Here is a 20,001-nt window from a genome sequence, read left to right on the forward strand (position 1 = left end):
TTGCGAACATGCAATCAATTGCATCTAGCGCTTTGGGCATGCATTTTTTGATGAGAGCATTTCTGTAACAATTGAGGAGTTTAAAAGCACTTACAAAATCACGGAGATGACAGGTTAGGTTTGCTTTTTTCCCCCCAGTTGCTTCCTTTTAAACAATAGCACACAAAATACATCCCACAGCAGTGGGGCATGCTGGAGAAGCTGTAGGTGCCAACGTGCTGGGAGCACAACAGCGATGCAGGGGGGCTGAGGCAGGTGCTTGCTGGCGTGCAGCAGTGATTGAGGGTGAGCCAGTACAGATACAGGCATATCTCAATATTGCAATGACAAGATAAACTCTGAGCCACTCATAATACACTTCTAACAGCACTGAACGTTTTAAGAGTATTTCCTTCTACAAATTATTTACAACGGGAAGACGGTGGTGATGAATTCATGTAAGGCAACAGGGGAAATAATTCTGACTGCTGAGGACAGGTATTTTTTACCACGGAAAGGAGCTAGCTGAGTATGCTTTTGCTGCCTGAGTAAGTGACAGCAGTATGCAGCTAAACTGGTTTTAAGACAAGGAAATTTTGGTGGCATCCAGAGTTAAATGATACGAGGATAGGTAGGCAGGGAGCGTGTTGCTGTCAGCAGAGGTGATCAGCCTTTGTTTAACCAGCAATTTTGGCAAGTGGGTCAAGGTCAGTGGGGCTTTGTCTCTGTATTTTGACACATGCACCGCAAACACCCTGATATCCATTTCATGTTGTGAGGTGCGTGCGCCGACACGGTGCCCCCCAGACAGGCTGCGATGTGCGGCCTGGCACGTGCACGGCATCTACCACAGTGCCAAGGTAGGGGTTCGGGAGTCTGGGGGCACCGGCAGCGCTCCGGGCCCCATACAACATCCCTGCCCCAAGTAGGGTCCCGCCTGTCTCCCGTCACCTGGCCACGTGCAGGTTTTTCTTCCTCCACGAGCGTTTTTGCTGGGCTGGCAGCTGCCTTTCTGTTTGTGCAAGGCATTGCTGAGCCGCTCGTCCCCCCGTTGAGTTCTAGCTTGCTTGGAAGGGCTTCAGCGAGCTGGCCATGTTCTTTCAGTCAGGAGAAAAAAGGACAAAGTTCGTTTGCAAAATGAGCTTTTTTATTATTTTTTATTATTATTTTTTATGAAACGCTTTCGGATTTGGACTTGGTATTCCACGTGGTATGGGAGGTAGCTTTATCACATGGGAGAGGTCTCGGTTTCAAGCTAACAATTAGAAGAATACATTTCAGCCTTTGTCGATAGAAAAGTGATTTCAGGTGCTCGGGAATGCTCTGCCTCTTCTTTGTGGTTCGAAGGAAAAAATTTTAAACATTTTCCACCCTGCAGCCATTGAGGCAGTAAAAGACAAAACCCACAAGCTGCTCTGATACGTACGTAACAAGCTACTTCTCAGCTGCCCGCTTCTTGTAATAATACACAGGTGTAGACACCACTTGAAATATACTTTTGGAGAAGCTTGGCGCTTTTAAAAATTGCATTATCTCCACCGTGCAGTTTGTTAACTCCGCAGGACGGCCAAGCAGAGGCCCGAGGCACAGTTGGTGTAGTCGATGAGGTTGAAGGGCGTCACGTTTTCCCGAACACCCCCAGCGCCGCCAGCCCGCTGCTCCCCTTCCCCAGCCCTCCTCTAGAGGAGAGGCAGGAGCCTCTCTGGAGGCAAACAAGCCGTGCAGCGCGCGAGGTGCAAATATCTTTCACAAATGCCAACGCTAAAAACGTCCCCGCGCCGGGAGTGTGACACACGGCGAGAGGCGGCAGCTCGCGCCGCAGGAGGCGGGGACGGTTCGGCAGCGCTGGCACCGCTGAGGTGCCGCGCTCCGGCCCCGCGGCCTACCCGGCGGTCCCCACACGCCACCCTCACCACATGGCCTACCCAGTGCCCCCCGCCATGTCCCCTCCTTGTCACCCCCTCTCCCAGCCCCGCTTCCAGCCCTCCACCCTCCTCCCCCAGCTCATCGGGGCTTATTTAAATAAATAGGCTGGCGGGGAGCCAGGATCTCATCATTTTAATGCAGTGTAAAACGGAATGTGCATAATTATATGCGAGCCATATGCGAGGGAGACAGCTCAGCTGCGAATTTCGGGAGGCTGCGAGAGGGAGAGAGCGAACAGCCAGGGATCAGATGAGACGGAGCAGAACAGAGTGCAAGTGTCACCCAAATGAACAGTGTAATGAGCGCGCTGCCGACACTCCTCCTCTCACCCACGTCTCCCTTTCGCTTCAGCCCGAAACCGGAGAGCGCTGTAGACGAGGAGGCAAATGCTATCTGCAAGCAGTGTTGCTAATGGGCTCTGTTAATGTCTCCATTTAAACTTCGGCTTTTTTAATTAACAGTGCAGCTCCAAATAACCAGGAACTTTTAATGCATCTTCGTAATTAAATATTTTTACCGCCTTTGATTGAAGGATCGCTGTTCTTGCTAGATGATTGCTCCTTTCAGGACTTCTCTTAAGCACGGGGGGGGGAGTCCATTTATCCACAATAGTGCTACATGTAAATTACAAAGTATGAAAACTTATTTATTTTTTTTGGCCTTGATGTTAAACTGAAAATACATTATCTAGGGATTGCTTACGCATGTCAAAAAGTTTAAACGAGTACGTATGTAATGTAATCCTGAAAAATGCAATGAAGTATATTGAAACCCTGAAGTTACTCACGGTTTCCAGCTCACATATTTCATTTGGGGTTTGTCTTTTGTTGTTCTAATTATTACACTGCAATGAATTTGCATGTTCAACCTACGCTGTGTAAGAAAGCAGCACCCCAAGTTCTCATATCTAAAAGGGGTACTGCATATTTAAGCAAACTTTTTAATAATGTTGTGTTTGGGGATTCCCGTCTGTTTTAATGATCTGAGCTGTTATGCTTTTAGCTATTTTTTTTTCCTTCCATTATTTGTAAGTCCCTAAATAGGCCATTATATTTCCCTTCAGGCTAGAGATGAAGATGGACATGCTGAAAATTTTCCCCAGCAGCACTATGCTAAGGAAACTCCAAGACTTGCCTTCAAGAATAACTGCGAACTACTTGTAAGAATAACATACTTACAACAAGTCTAGATTGTTACTTTAGCACAGTGAAAACCGTTTTTTTTTCTGAAAGGCTTTTGTTCATTATGACATACATTATGAAATATTACAGTTTTTTTTCTTTTTTTTTCTTTTTTCTTTTTTTTCCTGTTTAGCATTGTAATGCTAGTTCTGGTATCCGTGAACAATTTTAAGATCTCAAATTGCTTGAAAATCTCGTGTATTTGATGACAGAACGTGAGCGGCCTTGTGGCACTGCCTGGCTCGGCATGGTGCATGGGGGCAAGCTGGGTCGGGGGTGGTTGGCCAAGCTGGGAGAGCCTCCGAGGACCCCCAGACCTCAGGAAAGCCTCCGAGGTCCCCCAGACCCTCCAGACCCCTCGTCCCCATCCGCCCCCATCCACCTCCCGGCTCTGCATCGCCTCGGGCGCCTGTGGCTGTGCAGGGCTGGCAGGCAGCGCTCCCGTAGGGCTCAGCTCTTCCTCCACCTCCCAGCCCTCTCCTCGCCTCTCCTCTGCTGCGGGGAAAGAGCGAAAGCCAGGAAAGCACTGACAGGGAGCCTGGAGTGTTTACGAGCCGAAGGAGAGCCGATATCAGCTGCGAAAGGATCTCTGTTCCAAGGCAGGGTTAATTTGCTGTTCATTTTAGCATTTGCAGCTAGGCAAGATTAAAAGCAAGCAGGAATGCCTATTATATTTCTATTAAATGAATCTGTTGGGACCTAATGTTCTTGATTAGCTTGCGAAAATGAGTGCTCCACGATGAGTTTTTCTGTTTACCTAAAGTAAACAGAGAATGAATTGTAATATATTTAAAAGAGATTCACACACTGCGCTTGAAAATGGAGTCTTAGATGAAGCGGTAGGTCTCTCCCTCACGCTCGCTTTTCTTCTTGGCCGCACCTAAGTAAAATGTGTCATTTGGCTAACTGGAAATATTTGCAGAGAACTGTAATGCTGGGTTAGATTTGGGAACAACCCACAGCGCCTTTTTTCTAATTATAATGCACGGGAGGGGGGTGGCGGCGGCAGAGCAAGCTGCGCTCCCACTGCACCGAAACCCGTGCACGCCTCCCCTGCAGCAAACACGGGACCAAACGCCAGCCTTGGCCCCCCAGGTGGGGTGTCCAGGGGAGCTGAGCCCCTGAGCTGGCATGACCCAGCATAGGAACCAGCCCCAAGATTGCTGTGGTTCATGACAGATGCCCAGACTCTGCCGTCCCTTTGAGAAGGGCTTGGCACTTGTACTGGAGGACCATAGGCTGATGTACCCCCCAGAGCATCCCCGGTGCTAGGCCAGCCCCTGCTGGGTCATGACAGAGCTTTCAGGATGTTTAGAGCCACCTGTGTCACTCAGAAGGGTCAGCGGGTTCCCAGCATAGTTCCCCAGACAAAAAGAGCTTTGAACCTTACGACCCGGTCTTGCTTCCTCTTGAATCCTTCGCGAAGTTCCTGTTGGTTTCAGGGGCAGCAGGATTGTGTCCTAAGGTGAGGAAATGAGACAAACACAAAAAGGGATTCCCCGCTGTAGTCACAATTACTGTGCCAAGTAAGTGGAGCGGTTTCTTCAAGGCCTTGCTTAATTACTGTGCCCCAGCTCAGGCCAGGTCTGAGGAACCATCGCAGCCCACCACGTGCCCCTGAAGTCAGCAGGGCTTCTCAGTGTTGCAGGAGTTCAGGGCTAGGGTCGTGAGACAACACAATGGCATGTATACAAAATAAGAAATGTATTATTTTGACTGAAAATCTGCTTTATCTTTAGTGCAAGCTATCAAAGAACCAATTAACCCCCCTTGTACTATTAAAATCAAGCATTCTTTCGGTGCCCAGTTAATTACTCCTCTATCAGTATGCATGTAAGTTACTGCATTGTTATAGCACTTCTGTGCCTGGCAAAAGCTCAAATCATCCAAGTTAGTCTTTCATGTGCTTTTTTGGACAAGTTTCAGTTCTTGTTTGAGGAAGTAATAAAAGCAATTTGTCATAGCTCTATTTTTCCTATGCTATTGGAAACAAAATTGGCAGGGATGTAACCTGTACTCAGTTTGCATGCGGGGAAAAAAAATAGACAAATGATGAGTATATACCTCTGCTATCTTTAAAGGTGTATTTTAGGAATTTTCAGAGAATATACAATGCTGGGCTGTGATGGTGGCTTCGGTGGGGGGGATCTGGTGTTATTATTTGTTGAAGATGCTCCATGTTTTGCAGAGAGGTAGTGGTTTTCCTTCTGTATTTGCACTTTTCTGGAAACAATGCTATATTAAAATGTGCTTGAGAGTCAAATGAATTGCACGGGAACTGGTCAGTAAGACGGTATCTTTCTCCTGAAGGCTAGTCAGTATTCCTGTGTTTTTACTAGCAACTATCTCTTCGGGTGGGGAGAGGGAAAAAATACGAAGGAAAGGAGTGGGGACAGCTGCTTCCTCTAGAAAATATTTTTCCAGTGCTAATACCTTACCCAGGCTCTACCAGTGCCAGTCAGATGCTGACTTCTTGCTGTTCGAGGAGCGAATAGCTGAGATTTTTAAAGGAAAGAGAAACTGAAACTTGTTTGTGCTTTTGAGAACCAGGAAGTCCTTGGAGTTTTCTTAGCGCAGCTGAGAGCAAGTGCTGTGATAGCCTGTCAGGTGAGCTGGGAAGCCGAGGCTCAAAAGTGCTTTCTTTGCTTTAGGGTTCAGCTGCCATTTTCCGGCAAGGCTTGCTCCAGCGAGCGCGGGCTGGGGAGATGCTTGCGCTCCGGGGGCGCTGCCAGGCGGGGTGCAGGGGCTGGGCGCTGATGGCTCTGCACGCGAGGAGCCGCGCTACACGGGCTGCATGCTAATAGCCTGGGTCATGGGCACCAGCGAGAGCTTTAACTCCTGAGTACTTGGAGGGATTTGAAAGCGCAGCAGCCGACGGTATTGCAGGTTGTGTGCTTTCTTCGTTGCTCGTACCTCGAAGAAGGAGGTGCTTTGGCTAGAGAGGTGCTGCTCAGCTATGTGGTTTTTTTTGAGAGAGATAGATATGAAATAGGAAGAAGAACAAGTTACAATTTGGGCAAAATAACCCCCTGAGTGCTTACGGTGGTTGTGTGCATCAAGAAAAGCAGAGACAATTAAAGATCTTGGTTGGCATAGAAAGCCATTATGCAGTTATGGGATTAGGCGAGGGTATTCATGCCCCGTGTTAAATCCAGATATGCTCTGTGTCACGCTGTGTGTTGTAGAGCACGGAAGGCAAAAGCGGATGAGATGCTCCAGTCATTGAGGACATAAAATTTTCCCTGTGAGCTTTTCAGCAGCTTTGAGGATCCCGTTTTCTTAAGGTTAGCTACCCATGGTAAATACTGGGAACTGCATAATATAAAATTTCTTTTTAAAGAGCCGGGCCAGCAGGCTGTTCTGGCCAGCCAGCCACCCTACTGCCATCGGCACTGCCTCAGTATTTTAATTTCTTATTCCACGAGTGGCTGGAAGCTTTCCTTTTAGGCTGGAAGCTTTCCTTTTAGGCCCATCTCTTTGCTTCCATGCGGCAGAGGCAGAATTCAGTCCTCTGGAAGCTGATTGTAAAAGAGCAGTACAGTCCAGCGAATAGTGGATATGGGCAGAGAGATGGGATTAGCTGCTGAGAAAGGGCAGGCCAGGATGAAAAGGCCACTGAAAAGACCGCAGCCCCAGCCCCAGCCAGCTGAAATTCCTCAGCCATTGCCTAGAGAAAGGGAAAATCCATCTGGCACCTACCCAGGTTAGTCAGGGTAGGAAGAGCCATGCTTGGGTGCCTTTTAACAAAAGTGGGAAAGAAAAAAACCAACGGCTCGTCCTTCCCCCCTCCTGGCTGCCCAGAATATTGAGTCAAGGTTTCAGAGCGGCGCGCTGCTGTATGAGCACAGGAGGGCCTGATGGGTTAAGGAAATTAAACGCCAGGTTGCTTTCCAGATCATTTGTTTATGGAGATGATCCGAGTACCACCCACCACTCTGGGATTAGATGTAAAGTAAGCAAATAACAAAACAAAATATAAACACCCTGAAAAAAAATTCATTTCCAGTCCCACACCCAGCCGCGATCCGTGGTTTTGCTGCAGTAAAACCGTGGTCTTTTTCTCTTTGAAATCAAAAAGTGTGCTCCTAGCAGTTCTGCTCGGGGAGGATAAATTTGTGACTCCAGCGTGCGATGAATTAGGAGATAGTCTTGGTGTTTGGAGGCCGTTATGTAAAAGACACAAAATGAAACACGCTTGTTATTGGATTTAACGCAAACTCACCCACAGCCAGTGATCTTTAATCACTAACAAAGAGAGGGGGAGAGAGCTCTGAAAAGACATCCAGCACAAATACGAGCAAAACCCGAAATGCAGACCCTACGAGCAAACCCTACAAGCAGATGCTCGTGGCGTGTGGCTGCTGCTGCACTAGAGGCAGGGTCAGGAAGCATGGCACACACATGGGACCCACGAGGGTGTGACCAGGTCGACTTCAGGTACACCGTGCTCGAGCAGGGAGATGCTTTAATACTTAGCAGGCTGGTTTGGGAAAGCACGGAGGGTGTTTGTGATCGGATGAGTCCGGTGGTTTTTGTAGTCCTAGCCAAGGTAAATGTAAACGCGCGCATCAGTGTTCTCTGGAGGCCACGAGGGTTTTGGTTTTAGAAAGCAGGGTTTGGATTCTCCTTTTTGAAGGTACCTAGCCTATCTGCTGCTTGCTGTCAAGCAAAACTGCTACCAGACGTTGCTTCAGCACTAAAGGGAACTGCCCGTCAGTGCGCTTACAATCACAGTGCCCTCAGAGGAGGACCGGATTAGGGGGCAATAGTTCTGCTCATCCCCTCACTTTCCCTTCCCCCCTTTCTTGTTGTCCATGCTGCCCCCTTATTCCTAGCGGAGAGAAGAGCAAAAGCAGAGCCTACCTGGTGTAGCTCTCCCTGCTGCTTTCAGGTTCAAACCAGCAGAGGGAGAGGGAGAGCACCTCCTCGGCCTTGTCTCCTCAGCCTCATCCAAGGCTGGGACACCAGGGCTTTCTGACCACAGCCCCATGGCTCACAGGGCCGTAGGGACACCTCCAGCCTTCAGGGCATGACCCCACTTCGGACATTTTTCAGCCGCCGATGGAGAGCCCTCCGTTGGCTTCAGGGCCCTTGGAGCAGGCCCGGTGAGCTGCCAGCTCTGGAACAAAAATGCCAAGAAAAGGAATTGTAGCAGAGAATTGGTACTGATGTTCTTAAAATCTTGATAGTCTTGGCCACACGAAATTCAACCTTTCTTGTGACTGAAATAACAGCGAGGCTTTGGTCATGCTGTAGCCTCATCGCCTGTAGCATTTCATTTTCAAAAGCTAAATTGCTCGTGAGTTGTAGGAGAACATTTGAAAAAAGATCGTCCCCAAAACCCCACCAAAAGTGTAGATGATGGCCCCGTGCTTTGTAGGCCCTGGGGAGCTGGAGGAGGTTGCCATCTTTTCTTCGCTCATGCCATGTTTAGGACTCTGCCCATGTCTGGTCCAAAGCCCTGTGAAATCAATAGGATCCCTTCCCTAAATTCACAGTGGGCTCTGGATCACACCCTGTGTTCTGCAGATGAGGAAAGCCAAACGACTGCTCAGAGGTGCCTTCCCCCTCTGTGACCAAAAAGTGCTGTAGGCTTGCAAACAGATCATTGGAAGTGTAGCAAACGTGATCTTTACTAATAATATCTAAGCTGAAGGCTGTGTTCAGAGACCATGGGCAGCAACCTGCAGAAAATACACCCCTGCCAGACAGAGTAGCAAGCCCGATGTAGCAGCTTTCAGGGAAATGAGACCCACACCTCATTTCTTTGGGGCTGGGGGTCGGCGAGGGCGGCCGCCGTCCACAGCACCAGGCAAGGTGAGGCCTGCCCAGGCTCCTGCAGCGGTGGCACGGGGTGGCATCGTCACATTAGGATGTGACACTTGGCACTCAGTGAGCACGAGCTTTTCTTTCCTCAGAAGGAGGCAGTTTTCTAGTTTTTGACATTAGCTTTTGACATTATTTCAAAAAAAAAAAAAAAGAAACACTCATTTGTTAAAAAGGAAAATAATTAAAATCCCATTACTGCTCCAGTTCTGTCATCTTCCTTCCCAGAACCAGCATTAAATATTTTATTAATAAATGTGCAATTAATGGTGACCTCTGAATAATTTCTCCACCCTTAATTTCTCCTCGCTGCAATGCTGTGTTTTATTGCTCTATTTTTACTTTTCCTTTTACTCTTTGCTTTCCTCATTTGATGTGTTCACTGAAGTTATAATTTTCATATTAAACATGTTCTCATTGAAAAACTGCTTTTTCAAAAATGATTTTAAAGGAATGCCAATCTTTTTATTGGCTGGGAATTTAAACAATTAAGAAGTTAAGAAACTGTTAGCTGAAAATGCATTTTAATGGGCTGTTTTTTTTAAATAATGATTGCAATAAATTTAAAGGTAAAAATGCATGAAAAAAAAATAATTTAGTTCTCCTCCCACCCAAACCTCTATAAAACTGGAAAAAAACCACACAGGTTTGTATCTCTTGGAAAGAAAACGAGTTGTGAATCGTAGCCTTGCTTTATGAAACTGGCATTCATAACCGATTTAAATAAAATTCAGACAGTTTTTATAGAATGTTAAAGAATAAAGATTTGCCTTGTTCCAAAAGGAAGTGAAGTGCGGTGAAATAAAATTCATCACATTTCCTTCCTCCCAAATTGGAAATAAAATTCCCACAGTCGCCCCCCAGAGCTATAAATATTTTCCTTTAGGGGTATGTGCAGAAGGGGCAGACGACTCCACAGAGGAGATGTCATGGGGCACCCCGGGAGCCCTGCACACCTCTGTACCTGGAGCACCAGGGTCAGTCCTGAAAACTGGCTCCTGGTCCTGGTCCTTGCTGCACCTCTACCTCAATCACACGGGTTCAATGAGAATGGGGTTTGTAAGGTCCGAGAAGATGCTACATGGGCTGGGGGAGTGTCTGTCAAGCTGCAGTTGGCTTATGCCTCGTATTGCCGAATACATTGCCCTCCATGTTAAAAAGGACAAGAGTTTGAAGAGATATTGCTTTGCCATCCTTCAAGTAAAGAGAGCCAATGTAAGACAGCGGGGTTTTGACAATCAGGAGCCGACGCTCTTTTTAGTTCTCAGAATTAAGGCCGAGCCTGTGGCAAGCCCCTGTCTTTGGGAACCCTTAGGACCATGCAGGGCTTCCAGGAGTGATGCCCCAACAGGGCAGGTTAACTTCACACAGCTGCCTGAAGGCACTCCGAGGAAAGCCTGTCTGCAAGGAGTGTCCTCTCTGTAGCAGGGTGCCGTTTTTACATCTGTGACGTGTTGTGGTACATCAGTGACATGTATTTATTGTGTCGCTTTCAGGATGGGGGGAAAAAAATCCCAAAATATAAATCCTGCATTTTATTACGGAAGTTAATACCAATAATTACTTAAAATTTAATGAATTTCAGTTCTCACTTAATTGCTTTTGAGTAGTTCACTTAACTTATTAAAAAGAAGCAAGGACATACTCATTTAATGAGCAGCAGAAGCCTTGGCCTAGCATCTGCCTACATTCTCTTTTCAATTAATCAATTATAGTCCAATGGTGTGTAATTACACATTAAGAAAGTTATTGGATATCTCAGCATGGCTGTCCCAGGGGGCTCATGAATACACTAATATAACACACCTGTAATGACCTGTTCTCAGATCTGCAAATTGCTCCCATTTCTCTCTCTCTCTCTCATTGCTAAATGAAGATGAGAGCAATTACCATTAACTTTTTGAGTCACATCTAGTCAATGAGAGAGAGAAAAAAAAAAAGAGCCCTACCAGCATTCATAATAAATCTGCCTTTTGGTGCTGGGTGCTGCAGCAGCACCAGGCATTGCGCCGCTCCGGGGGTACCGGGGTGGCCAGGACCGAGCACGCCCCTGTAGGTGGGAGGAACAGGCAAAATGCGTCTGGTCACATCCAGGAATAATTCACCCGGCGTGCTTCGGCTCGGGGCAGACTCCGGAGCTGATCCCTATGCAGAGGCTCTAAGTCCGAGCATAGCAACTAAGCCATGTTGCTGTTGTGCCCGGGTTTTTTTCGAGCGCTCGAAAGAACAAAATTTACTATGTAGTGGCACAAAGGCTGTGCTTGTGCGAGGGGATACGCTCGCCGATGCTCCCTTATTAATGCATAACAAATGAAACCGAGGAGAGGCTCTTAATCTGCATAATGAAGTCTGACAGATTCTAAATTGGTGATTGAGTCAACTGAAGGGCCCAAAAACACTCCGTGGAAGCGAGCTTTTGATGGCTCCATAAGTCAAATAGGGGGTGATATCTGTCAACATTTTTATAAATGTTGTCTTGCACAGCGTGATTTCGATGCGCTGCTGTCGCTCTCTCTGAGAAGCAGTGTCTGTTTCCCTACACGAAGCGTTCTTGTTAATGCTTTCATTTCTAGATGGGGATCTTTCAGGTGGGTGTACATGCAGATTAACACACAGGAGTATCTTGAGCACAGCTGTTCCTGGCACACAGGGTCCGTTTTGCTCGTAGCAATCTGAAGTCAGATGGTTTCATTGCTGCACGCCTTGCACCACACTAGTATTTGCAACTGCAGTGAAACCTTCATCATGCTGGAGGTTGCGTCCCTCTGTGAGGACGGTGTGCCTTGTTGTAGGTATCCCACAGGGTGACTCTGCAATTCAGGTGGTCAGACGTGGCTCTCAGGTGCACTGATAGCTGAGGCGATGGGTATTTCACTCTGGTTCCCACCCGTGACCCGTGTCTTCCCCGTCCCACAGCACCCTCTGGCTTAGGACACGCTTTGGTTCACGTCCCTACCTGTGGCAGCATCTCAGGGTTCAATATCAGGGCCAAGCTCTCTGTTCAGGTCCCGCTGACAGTAGATGGAAGAAGGCAAGCACCTCCAGAGTGTGATTTCCTCAGAACAATCAGGTGCGGATCTAGGATTGGTTAGAGCACCTCTAGAGGTGCCTGCATCTGCCCATTAACTAGATAAATACTTTCCATGTGACACCAACATTTTCAGCAGCTGTAATTGTCAGTTGAGCGGTGTATTTCTGCGTCTGTACAACTCCAAGTTTGCTCATAGAGCCATTCAGTTCAAGCAGAGGACTCTCTTGTAGGCTTAAAGTTATGTCTGCTAACTTTAGGTTGAGGTGTCTACAGCTTTGGAATGAGGATGCTGTTATTTAATTACTTTTACATGCAATTGGAGATGGAGATTAAAACGTTAGAAGTGCAAAGCGATGTCTATTATTTAAAGTTGTGTGATACTCTGAATAGCTAGCAGCAGCACCCTTGCTGTTTGCAGAGAGGTTCATTTATTATGAATTGTTAGCTGACATAATGGTGCAAAGCAGGTTCCCCGCTTTACTTTGAGGTGTTTAAAAACAATTTGCCTGCACAGGCAGCGCACAGGAGCTGAAACAGGCAGTGTAGATCCCACAAAGTGATCAAACTGTGCATGTGTACAATGTTCTCAAATTCTGCTCAATGCACAGCTTTGTTTATACTTGGGACCCAAATTAAATTCTGTGCTTGGGTTGCTTTTTCTTTCTTTTTTTTTTTTTTTGATCTGTGCATGAACGATCAATTAAAAATGTTTTAAACAGAAAAAGGAACCCAATTATATTATAGAGCTTTAATACACAGTACAATATTCTGTTGCACAGGCTAGTTAAATATGGGTCCTCAGAAAGCTGTCAATTGGCCCTTAAGTTGTTTAGATTTTGCACGTCTGATGGGGAGGAGGGTGGTATTTCATTCAGCAGCAAAAATTCATTTCTATTTGTATTCCCCGCAAGAGGCTGTAACTCTTTGCATGTCACGTTCCTAATTGAGCAATAAACTCTGCATTGTACTAATACTTTTTATTATGAGGAATAAACACGCTTCTTCTAGACAGGCAGAAAAATAATTGACCACCTGTGCCCAGTCCTGAATGAGCATTACTGCACATGCCACTGAAATTAATGTCAAGATGGGGAAACAGTCGTTTTCTGAGAGGTTTCTTTTTTTTTTTTTTTTTTTCCTTCCACCACGGAGCTCGCACACCCGCTACGTGTCCACATTGTACCAGGGTGGATTCCCAGCCGCCAGGGGAGTCACTGCCCCTCTCTGTGCCTTTGGGGTCCCAGCAGCAGCTTCCCTTGTTAAATGTATTAAATAGGGGGGGCAGATTCTGGTTTGAGCCTGGGATGCCTTTACATCCCCCCTGTCGATAGGAAGAAGTCTGAAAAGGTGGTAATGGCATTTAATGTACCCCCAGGGTGCCTTTCTGCTGCTGGAGTGGTGTAAAGGGGTCTCCAGTTGAGGAGAATCTGGCCCAAACACAGGTCTGTGCGCTGCTGGAAGATAGTGTCAGGACATGGTGCTGCTTGGTCGTACTGCAGCCGGCCCAGCACCGAGTCGTAAGGGGTGAGGGATGCTTGAAGCTGAAACATTAGAGAACTAATAGACTGAGGACAGAGGAGAGGTAAATGCTTCTCTTGTCGGTTATTCTTCACTTTCTGTTACTAAATCTCACCTCTCAGCTCAGTCAGCTGGTATTTGGGAGCCAACGGGGAGGCAGCGAGCACGGAGCAGGCAGGCAGTGCCCCAGATGTGCTCGCACAGCTGGATGGCTCTGCCCGGGGAGGAGCTGCCTGCACGGTGGGTGCACGCACGCTGTCGCAGGGACAGGCTTTGTGCAGGCTCTGGAAAACATCTCCAGCTTCATCGTGTGCGTATTTCGGTTTTTTTCCGAGAGATTGCAGGAGGCTGAGCTGTGCAAATGTTTTTCTCCCCAGAGGGTTTGCGCAGCGCATTGCCACTGGGCGCTGCGCTGTCATCCTCCTCATCCACCGTGCCGAGCTCATTTAATGAGGGATATGTAGCTGGTGTGTTTGCACAGGCCAGGAGCCCAGCTTTTTGTCTCTTTTTTCCTCTAGCCACAAACCGGGGCTGAAACCTGAGGCCTGGGTGAGTGCCAGCTGTCCAAAGGTCACCCCAGATTAGCTGTGGTCAGCCAAGGGAGATAACCAGAGGGCCTGGCTGACCGCACGGCCCCCACATAAAGGGGGACGTTTCTCTGCCTTTGTTACCAAAATCCTTCCCTGGGACCTAGCCGAAACGTCAGCTGCCTGAAGTAACCGTGATCTCTGCTGGAGAGCTGCCCTTTATTTTTGGAGCCTCCCTTCTGTGTCAGGGTGCCCGCACATCGCTGCCACGCTGCACCGCCACAGCCACGTCCTGGTGGGCAAAGCCCCAGTCCTGCACCAAAACCCTGAAGAGAGAGAGAAGAGAAACCCAGGCAGAGAGAGAGAAAAGGGCACGCACGGGCTTTTGGTGAGGACAGGGAAGTGACTTCAGGTTGCTGCGACGCCACGCGAGTGTTGGATGCCTTCCTGAGCACAGCGTACCCAGGAGGGGGAGGAAAACATAACGGGTAGAGAGGGGTGGGGGAACAAACACCTCCTGCAGATGTGGCATCCGAAAAGATCCCCAGACAGCGCGACTATTTTTAGCAAAAGTGCAAACAGTGATAGATGCCACGGGGCTGCTGTCACTAAAATTTGGCTATGAGCAGCACATTCATATTTAAACAAGTCAGCTTTGCAGATCGAAACGAGCAAACGCTGTCTCTCTGCTCGCTTGCTTGTGCAGAAGCCATCGGCTTCGCTCCTTATCCCTTCACATTGGGGTCGTGGCGATGGATCGACTGCCTCTCCAGCTTGTCCGCAAGGCCACGAAATGCTTGTGTCCTGCACGCTGCGATAGGCTGCTCTTGTGCGACGGTGGAAATAGGGATCTGGGCCTGCCCTTGCAGAGGTAACATCTTGTGCACAACGCTGCCATTCTGGTAAGCTCACTTGGCACAGTTTCTGCAGCCGAGCACATCCACCGTGAAACCTAACCCTGAGACGCCCATGAATAAAATCACACAAAATCAGGAGGGCTGCGAGCATCAGAGAAGCCTTTGAACACAGGGGGCAAACCGGCAAGGATGGAGCTCCTGCAGCTTCTCTCCTGCTTACCGTGGGCTTGTGTCACCTCTGGTGAAAGGCCTCCGGCTTACACCAGCATTGTATTTGGCCAATTATCTTATTCAGGTATCTCGCAGATATCTAGGTCTTGAAAAGGTCAGCAGCAGAACACGACTGGGCAGCAGCTTTTTTGAAGCTATAGGACTGGAAGCTTTGCTTCTAGCATCATTAGAAAATAATTGCCTGTGAATGTCCAGGGATTTGAATCTACATGTGGAAGCTCTGGAAAGGAGGGCAGGAGGGTTTAAAACGTTATTGAAACAGCTGCTGCTAACACCGCGCCTGCTGCAGCCGCTGAGCAGCCAGAGCAGAGCACGGCTGCTGCCTCTCACCTGCCCCGGTGCCTCGGTGCCAGCATCTCGTCCCCCTGCGCTTGTCCCCAGCGTGAGCACACTCCTCCATCTAGAATTCATCCTTTTTTATTTTTCTTGCCCTTTATTTATTTATTTATTTTTGTTTTCTGCTCCTTGCAACATTTTCCTTAGGTTCTCTCTTCCCCTTCGGAATGTTTTCCTCCATTACCAGCTCCCTTTCCCTCAGTTTAGCTATGTTCTTCCCCATGTCCACGACAAATTGCGTCACAGATTTTTGATGTCCCCAATTCGTGTGCTCTTTGGCTCCTTGGTTCTGCTAGCTGTAGAAAGTCCCCTTCCCTAAATGCTCTAAAGCCCAGCTATTACTAAATGGGGTTCTTAGCATCGAAGAGAGACCAGGCTGTTGTCTCCTGCTATGCACAGCTTGATTTCTCGATATATCCAAACTGTGAGGCTTGTGACTGAGCACAAACCATGAGTTTATTACCAGGAAGGTGGCCATAATGCCCAGTGTTAGTCCAGCCCTTAATGAGCTCTGTTGCAGCTATCGCCTGTCACTCCGGCCAAGTCCCCTTATCTCTCTTTGGCTCTGCTCCGTGCTCATACAATGGAGATACTTGCACATCTGAAGCTGATACAGAATCGTGACAATAAATTCCTCCTGCTTGCTTTGCCCTCATCTCATCCCTTTTGCCCACACCGTTGTCGGCTGGGGTAAGACGCCTCCAGCTCAGAATAGCCCTGCCCAGGACAAAGCCTGTGCTGGACACGGGGTAAAGGATCTGTGAGAGTGTCATACCTGCCAAGTTGTGCTAATAGCACTTTATTTCTCAGATACCTCCTTCTGAACACTAGCGTCATTTAATTATTGTAATGTTGCAAATTAAGGTGCCCACACACAAATTCAATATAGCTTTAATTATTATACGTGCGGTGCCAATTAGGCACACACCAAAAGCGAGCGGTGCATTTGTGATTTGACAGCTGATTTATTATGGTTCACCTCACACACCTCAGCCAGCGCTGCCTGAGTCAGGGGCAGAGAAACCAGCCCTTTGTGTACAGACACCTTGCTCCTAACCCTGTGCTTCACAAGGAAGCAGCAGCCAACAAGAACATTTCTTCTTAAAATCCAACGGGGAGTAGTTTCAAGGTATTCCCTCCATCTCAGGGAGGGAATGCAGGGAAGGTATGGTTTTTGGTTGGCTCATAAACATCCCCAGAAAAGGCACCGAATGCCGTAACATTCACACACGTAACGTGTGTCAAAAAGGCTTCAGTGAAAAAAAGAAATTATGCAGGGATGAAGACCCAGCCTGCAGCCAGTTTAAACGTGTTGGCCAAGACAGCCAAGATCTGCGGGCTTGCGTTTCAGCAGCTAGGGGCACATCGTCTTCCCACCACATAATTACCACGGGTTTTGATCTTTAGGTATCTCCTAGCGTTGCATTTCTCAATCCTGGTCAGTCAGCCTTGCTTTTTGGGACGAGAGCCACGGTGTCCCGCCTTGCTGTGCAGCTGGGGCACGCTCGGTGTCCTCCTGCTCTCCCAGCCTGGGCAGGGCCCTTCCCCTAACGCCGCGCTGCTTGCCGTGCAAGCAGCTCATTATCCCAGGCATTTCAAGGCTAATTTATAGGACATTTGGTTGATTTGCATAAGCCAGCCAGTACACAGAAGATGTCTCCACAATAAAGTAGCATGCCAAAATCAGGATTTATGTGAAAACATGAATTCTGGGGGGGAAAGGCATTTTTAAGAAGCTGTTATTAGCGCCGATCTCTAAACCAGTATCTCTGATAAAAGTCACAGAATCCTGTCCACCTACTGCACGTGAAGCTCCCATGTAATTTTCCGCAATGAATCGTGCTCGCCTTTTTATTGAGCAAGATGGGTTTTGATCCTTAAAACAGCCTTGAAATGTGAAGGCTGTGCGCTGTTGGCCTTGTCTGAAAGGGAAACAAAATCCCCAAATGGGATCCAAAGGGAAGGCTGCAGGTTCGGCCGTCGCAGCGAGGAGCCTGGCGCGTGCACTGCTCTGATGATGGCGCTGACACCAGCAGCACCTTGAACCAGCTGACATCTGAAGCACGGGTTCTGCCTGTGCTTTGAGTTAGCCGGGCCTTGATCTCGTGGCATCCTGCTTTTCTCTCGGAGCTGACCTCGCGGTCTCTGCTCGCGCAGCCCCGCTTGTGCTCTGCTGCTTGGAGATGCTGGGTTTGAGCTGCACGGGTCACAGGAGCAAACGGGAGAGTCGTCATTACGGGATCCGGTGGCTGTCCTTGATTTATGCATTATTGTTTTTTTAAAACAATTACAAAGTAAGAGCACTGGGAGAAGTGTTTTAAGCGCACCATTCCCCTGCAAGGTGACAGTGTAGGATTGCCACGGAGCAGAATGGCTACTGGCTTTCTTTCCATGATTTCTAACACCAGACTGCTTCACCTCCAGGTACAGATGTTTTTTCTCCCTTCGTTGCAAAGACCGCCAGGGATTTGAAAGCAAAGTCGGTTTCTTTATTCTACCCCTAATACGTCTTCTGCCATTATGAGGCCTCTGAAGAGCACATTAAGTCCATATTTACCCCTGTGCAATCTAATTAACTTCCAGAATAACTGTGCAGGTGTAACTGAGATCTCAGTTTGAAGGCAGCTTTGCTCCATTTATTATAATTGAAGGAACTGTTTGGCCAGCAGCATTTCTATTAGTCGTAATTCTGTTTGAAACGGAAATAACTTCGTTGTACTTTCGGACTGAGTTTGCAGGAATGCCAGCTAGAATTGCATAAGTGAATGCACATATATCTGCTTACTTATAAATAGGAGCTAACATGAGCTGGAAATCACGTGCACGATAAACATGTAATCCTGCTGCCGTTGCTGCAGATTCATTTCCCAAGGCAGAGCTGGGGTTTCAAGAGCCTGTTTTCAGCGCCTCATTGTTTCAAAGGTCTGAGCAGCACTGGTCGTTTGCTTGGGTGCATCGTGTGTAGTTCCAGCTAGGTGGAAACTGCAGGGTGTGTAACACCTTCTTCAGCTTGAACCTGAAGTAAACAGAGGGAAATAACATGTAGTAGGAAGAGAAGTACTGTAGATAAAGATTTGTTGTTGTTGTTTTAGGTCTTGTTACTGTATCTGTTACTCTAGCTTTTGAAATTATTTTTTTTCAATTGCAGAAAGGTGTTAATTTTTTTATCAAATTGTACTGCAGGTTACACAGGACTGATCACATTAGCCTGAGTGTAATGGGTATGTTCAATAGGAACAATACATATATATATTTTTACTCTTTTCTAACTCAAATCACTTTTTGCTATTCTAAGATGTTTGTTAGAAGCACATTTTTTCCTCTGGGGATTTACAGCTTCTCTTGGTGTTTTGATTACTTGTGAATAACTGATAGAAAACCCCTTACACGTGTGTCTGTGATGTACAGCATTGAGCCGAATTGGATTTTGACTGATCCCACATATCCAAAGCTACTGCATAGAACAGGAATCATTTGTAATGCAGTCAGACAACAAAATCTTCCTTCTGCAACTTGACTCAAATTTGTTATGTGTACAGCTTCATGAAGTTCAATAGATGTAAATACAGATTAATTATTTAAAAAGTAATAGGAAGGAATGAGCTTCCAAACATGTAGTGTTTAATTATTTAAAACCTATAATGGAATTTTAGCCCTCGTGCATACCTCAGATCTCTCGTTGTGCTTGGGCACGTCCCCACCTCCCAGTCATCTCTCTTCCTATATCGCAGGGTGATAAATGTGCCGGGTAAATGTGAACAGCAGTCGATATTCCCAGTCATGTCTACTGGTAAATACGCTGCACTAAACTCTGTCTTCCTTTCCCCCATTACTGTATTGCATCCTGCAATGAGCATTTCATATAACAAGTTGTGTTCGAGTGTGCAAGTGCTCACACGTGTAACCTCACTGCAGAGCACCAAATCCTAAAGTCAGGGATTGGGCAAAGCCCCTCGTGATTGCCGATCCTAGAGTGGAAAGAGAGCCCCATGGTAATGTTGCACTTTGTTCATGTGATGGTGGTGATTCAAGGACCACCCTGTGTGATGTACTGGATGCTCTAAACACTTGCAGGAAAACCTGATCCCCATTTCAAAAACCTCATGCTCTGAGTAGGCGAGCCAAGTAAGGGGAAGCCTTCTCCCCATTTTAAGAGGAGGATTAAAGATACAGAGTGAAGGTAAAGAACATACGAGCCTGTTAACTTGCTCCTTCTGTAATCAGTGGAGAGAGAGTCTGCTGGGACCAATTCTGAGGTTCCTCATTATGTGGCTGCCATGATCCACCCTCCGGAGATGCCTACAGTCTGCCCCGGAGCTGGGCAATCAAAGTCAATGCCTAAAATTGGGCCATCCACATTATTTCACTCCCTACCCTTCCCCCCGTGCAAAGTTACTCAAGGATTTTCTGTTTTCTTAATGCCAGTCTGGCGAGTCCTGTCTCAGCACCTTACCTACCTTCCCTTCCTTCTTCTACTGCTGGATGTCACTGGAGGAGAAGCACTCGACCCAGGGTTGGTGTTAAAATTAATGTAAATAAAAGCCCTTAAAATAAAAGCAAACGTTTCAGTTGCATGGAACAACCATATG

General features: G+C 47.4%; 1 protein-coding gene across 1 annotated transcript in view; it reads left to right on the forward strand.

Moving 5' to 3' along the window:
* Window positions 1–20,001, forward strand: part of SOBP (sine oculis binding protein homolog) — a 108,745-nt gene that overhangs the window by 57,865 nt on the left and 30,879 nt on the right. The window contains exon 5 of the mRNA XM_035564813.1: window positions 2,969–3,064. Within this exon, the coding sequence (XP_035420706.1) occupies window positions 2,969–3,064 (96 nt within the window). The remainder of the gene's footprint in view (window positions 1–2,968; window positions 3,065–20,001) is intronic.

Source organism: Cygnus atratus, chromosome 3, assembly GCF_013377495.2.
Source record: "Cygnus atratus isolate AKBS03 ecotype Queensland, Australia chromosome 3, CAtr_DNAZoo_HiC_assembly, whole genome shotgun sequence".
In the NCBI taxonomy this organism is placed as follows: Eukaryota; Metazoa; Chordata; class Aves; order Anseriformes; family Anatidae; genus Cygnus; species Cygnus atratus.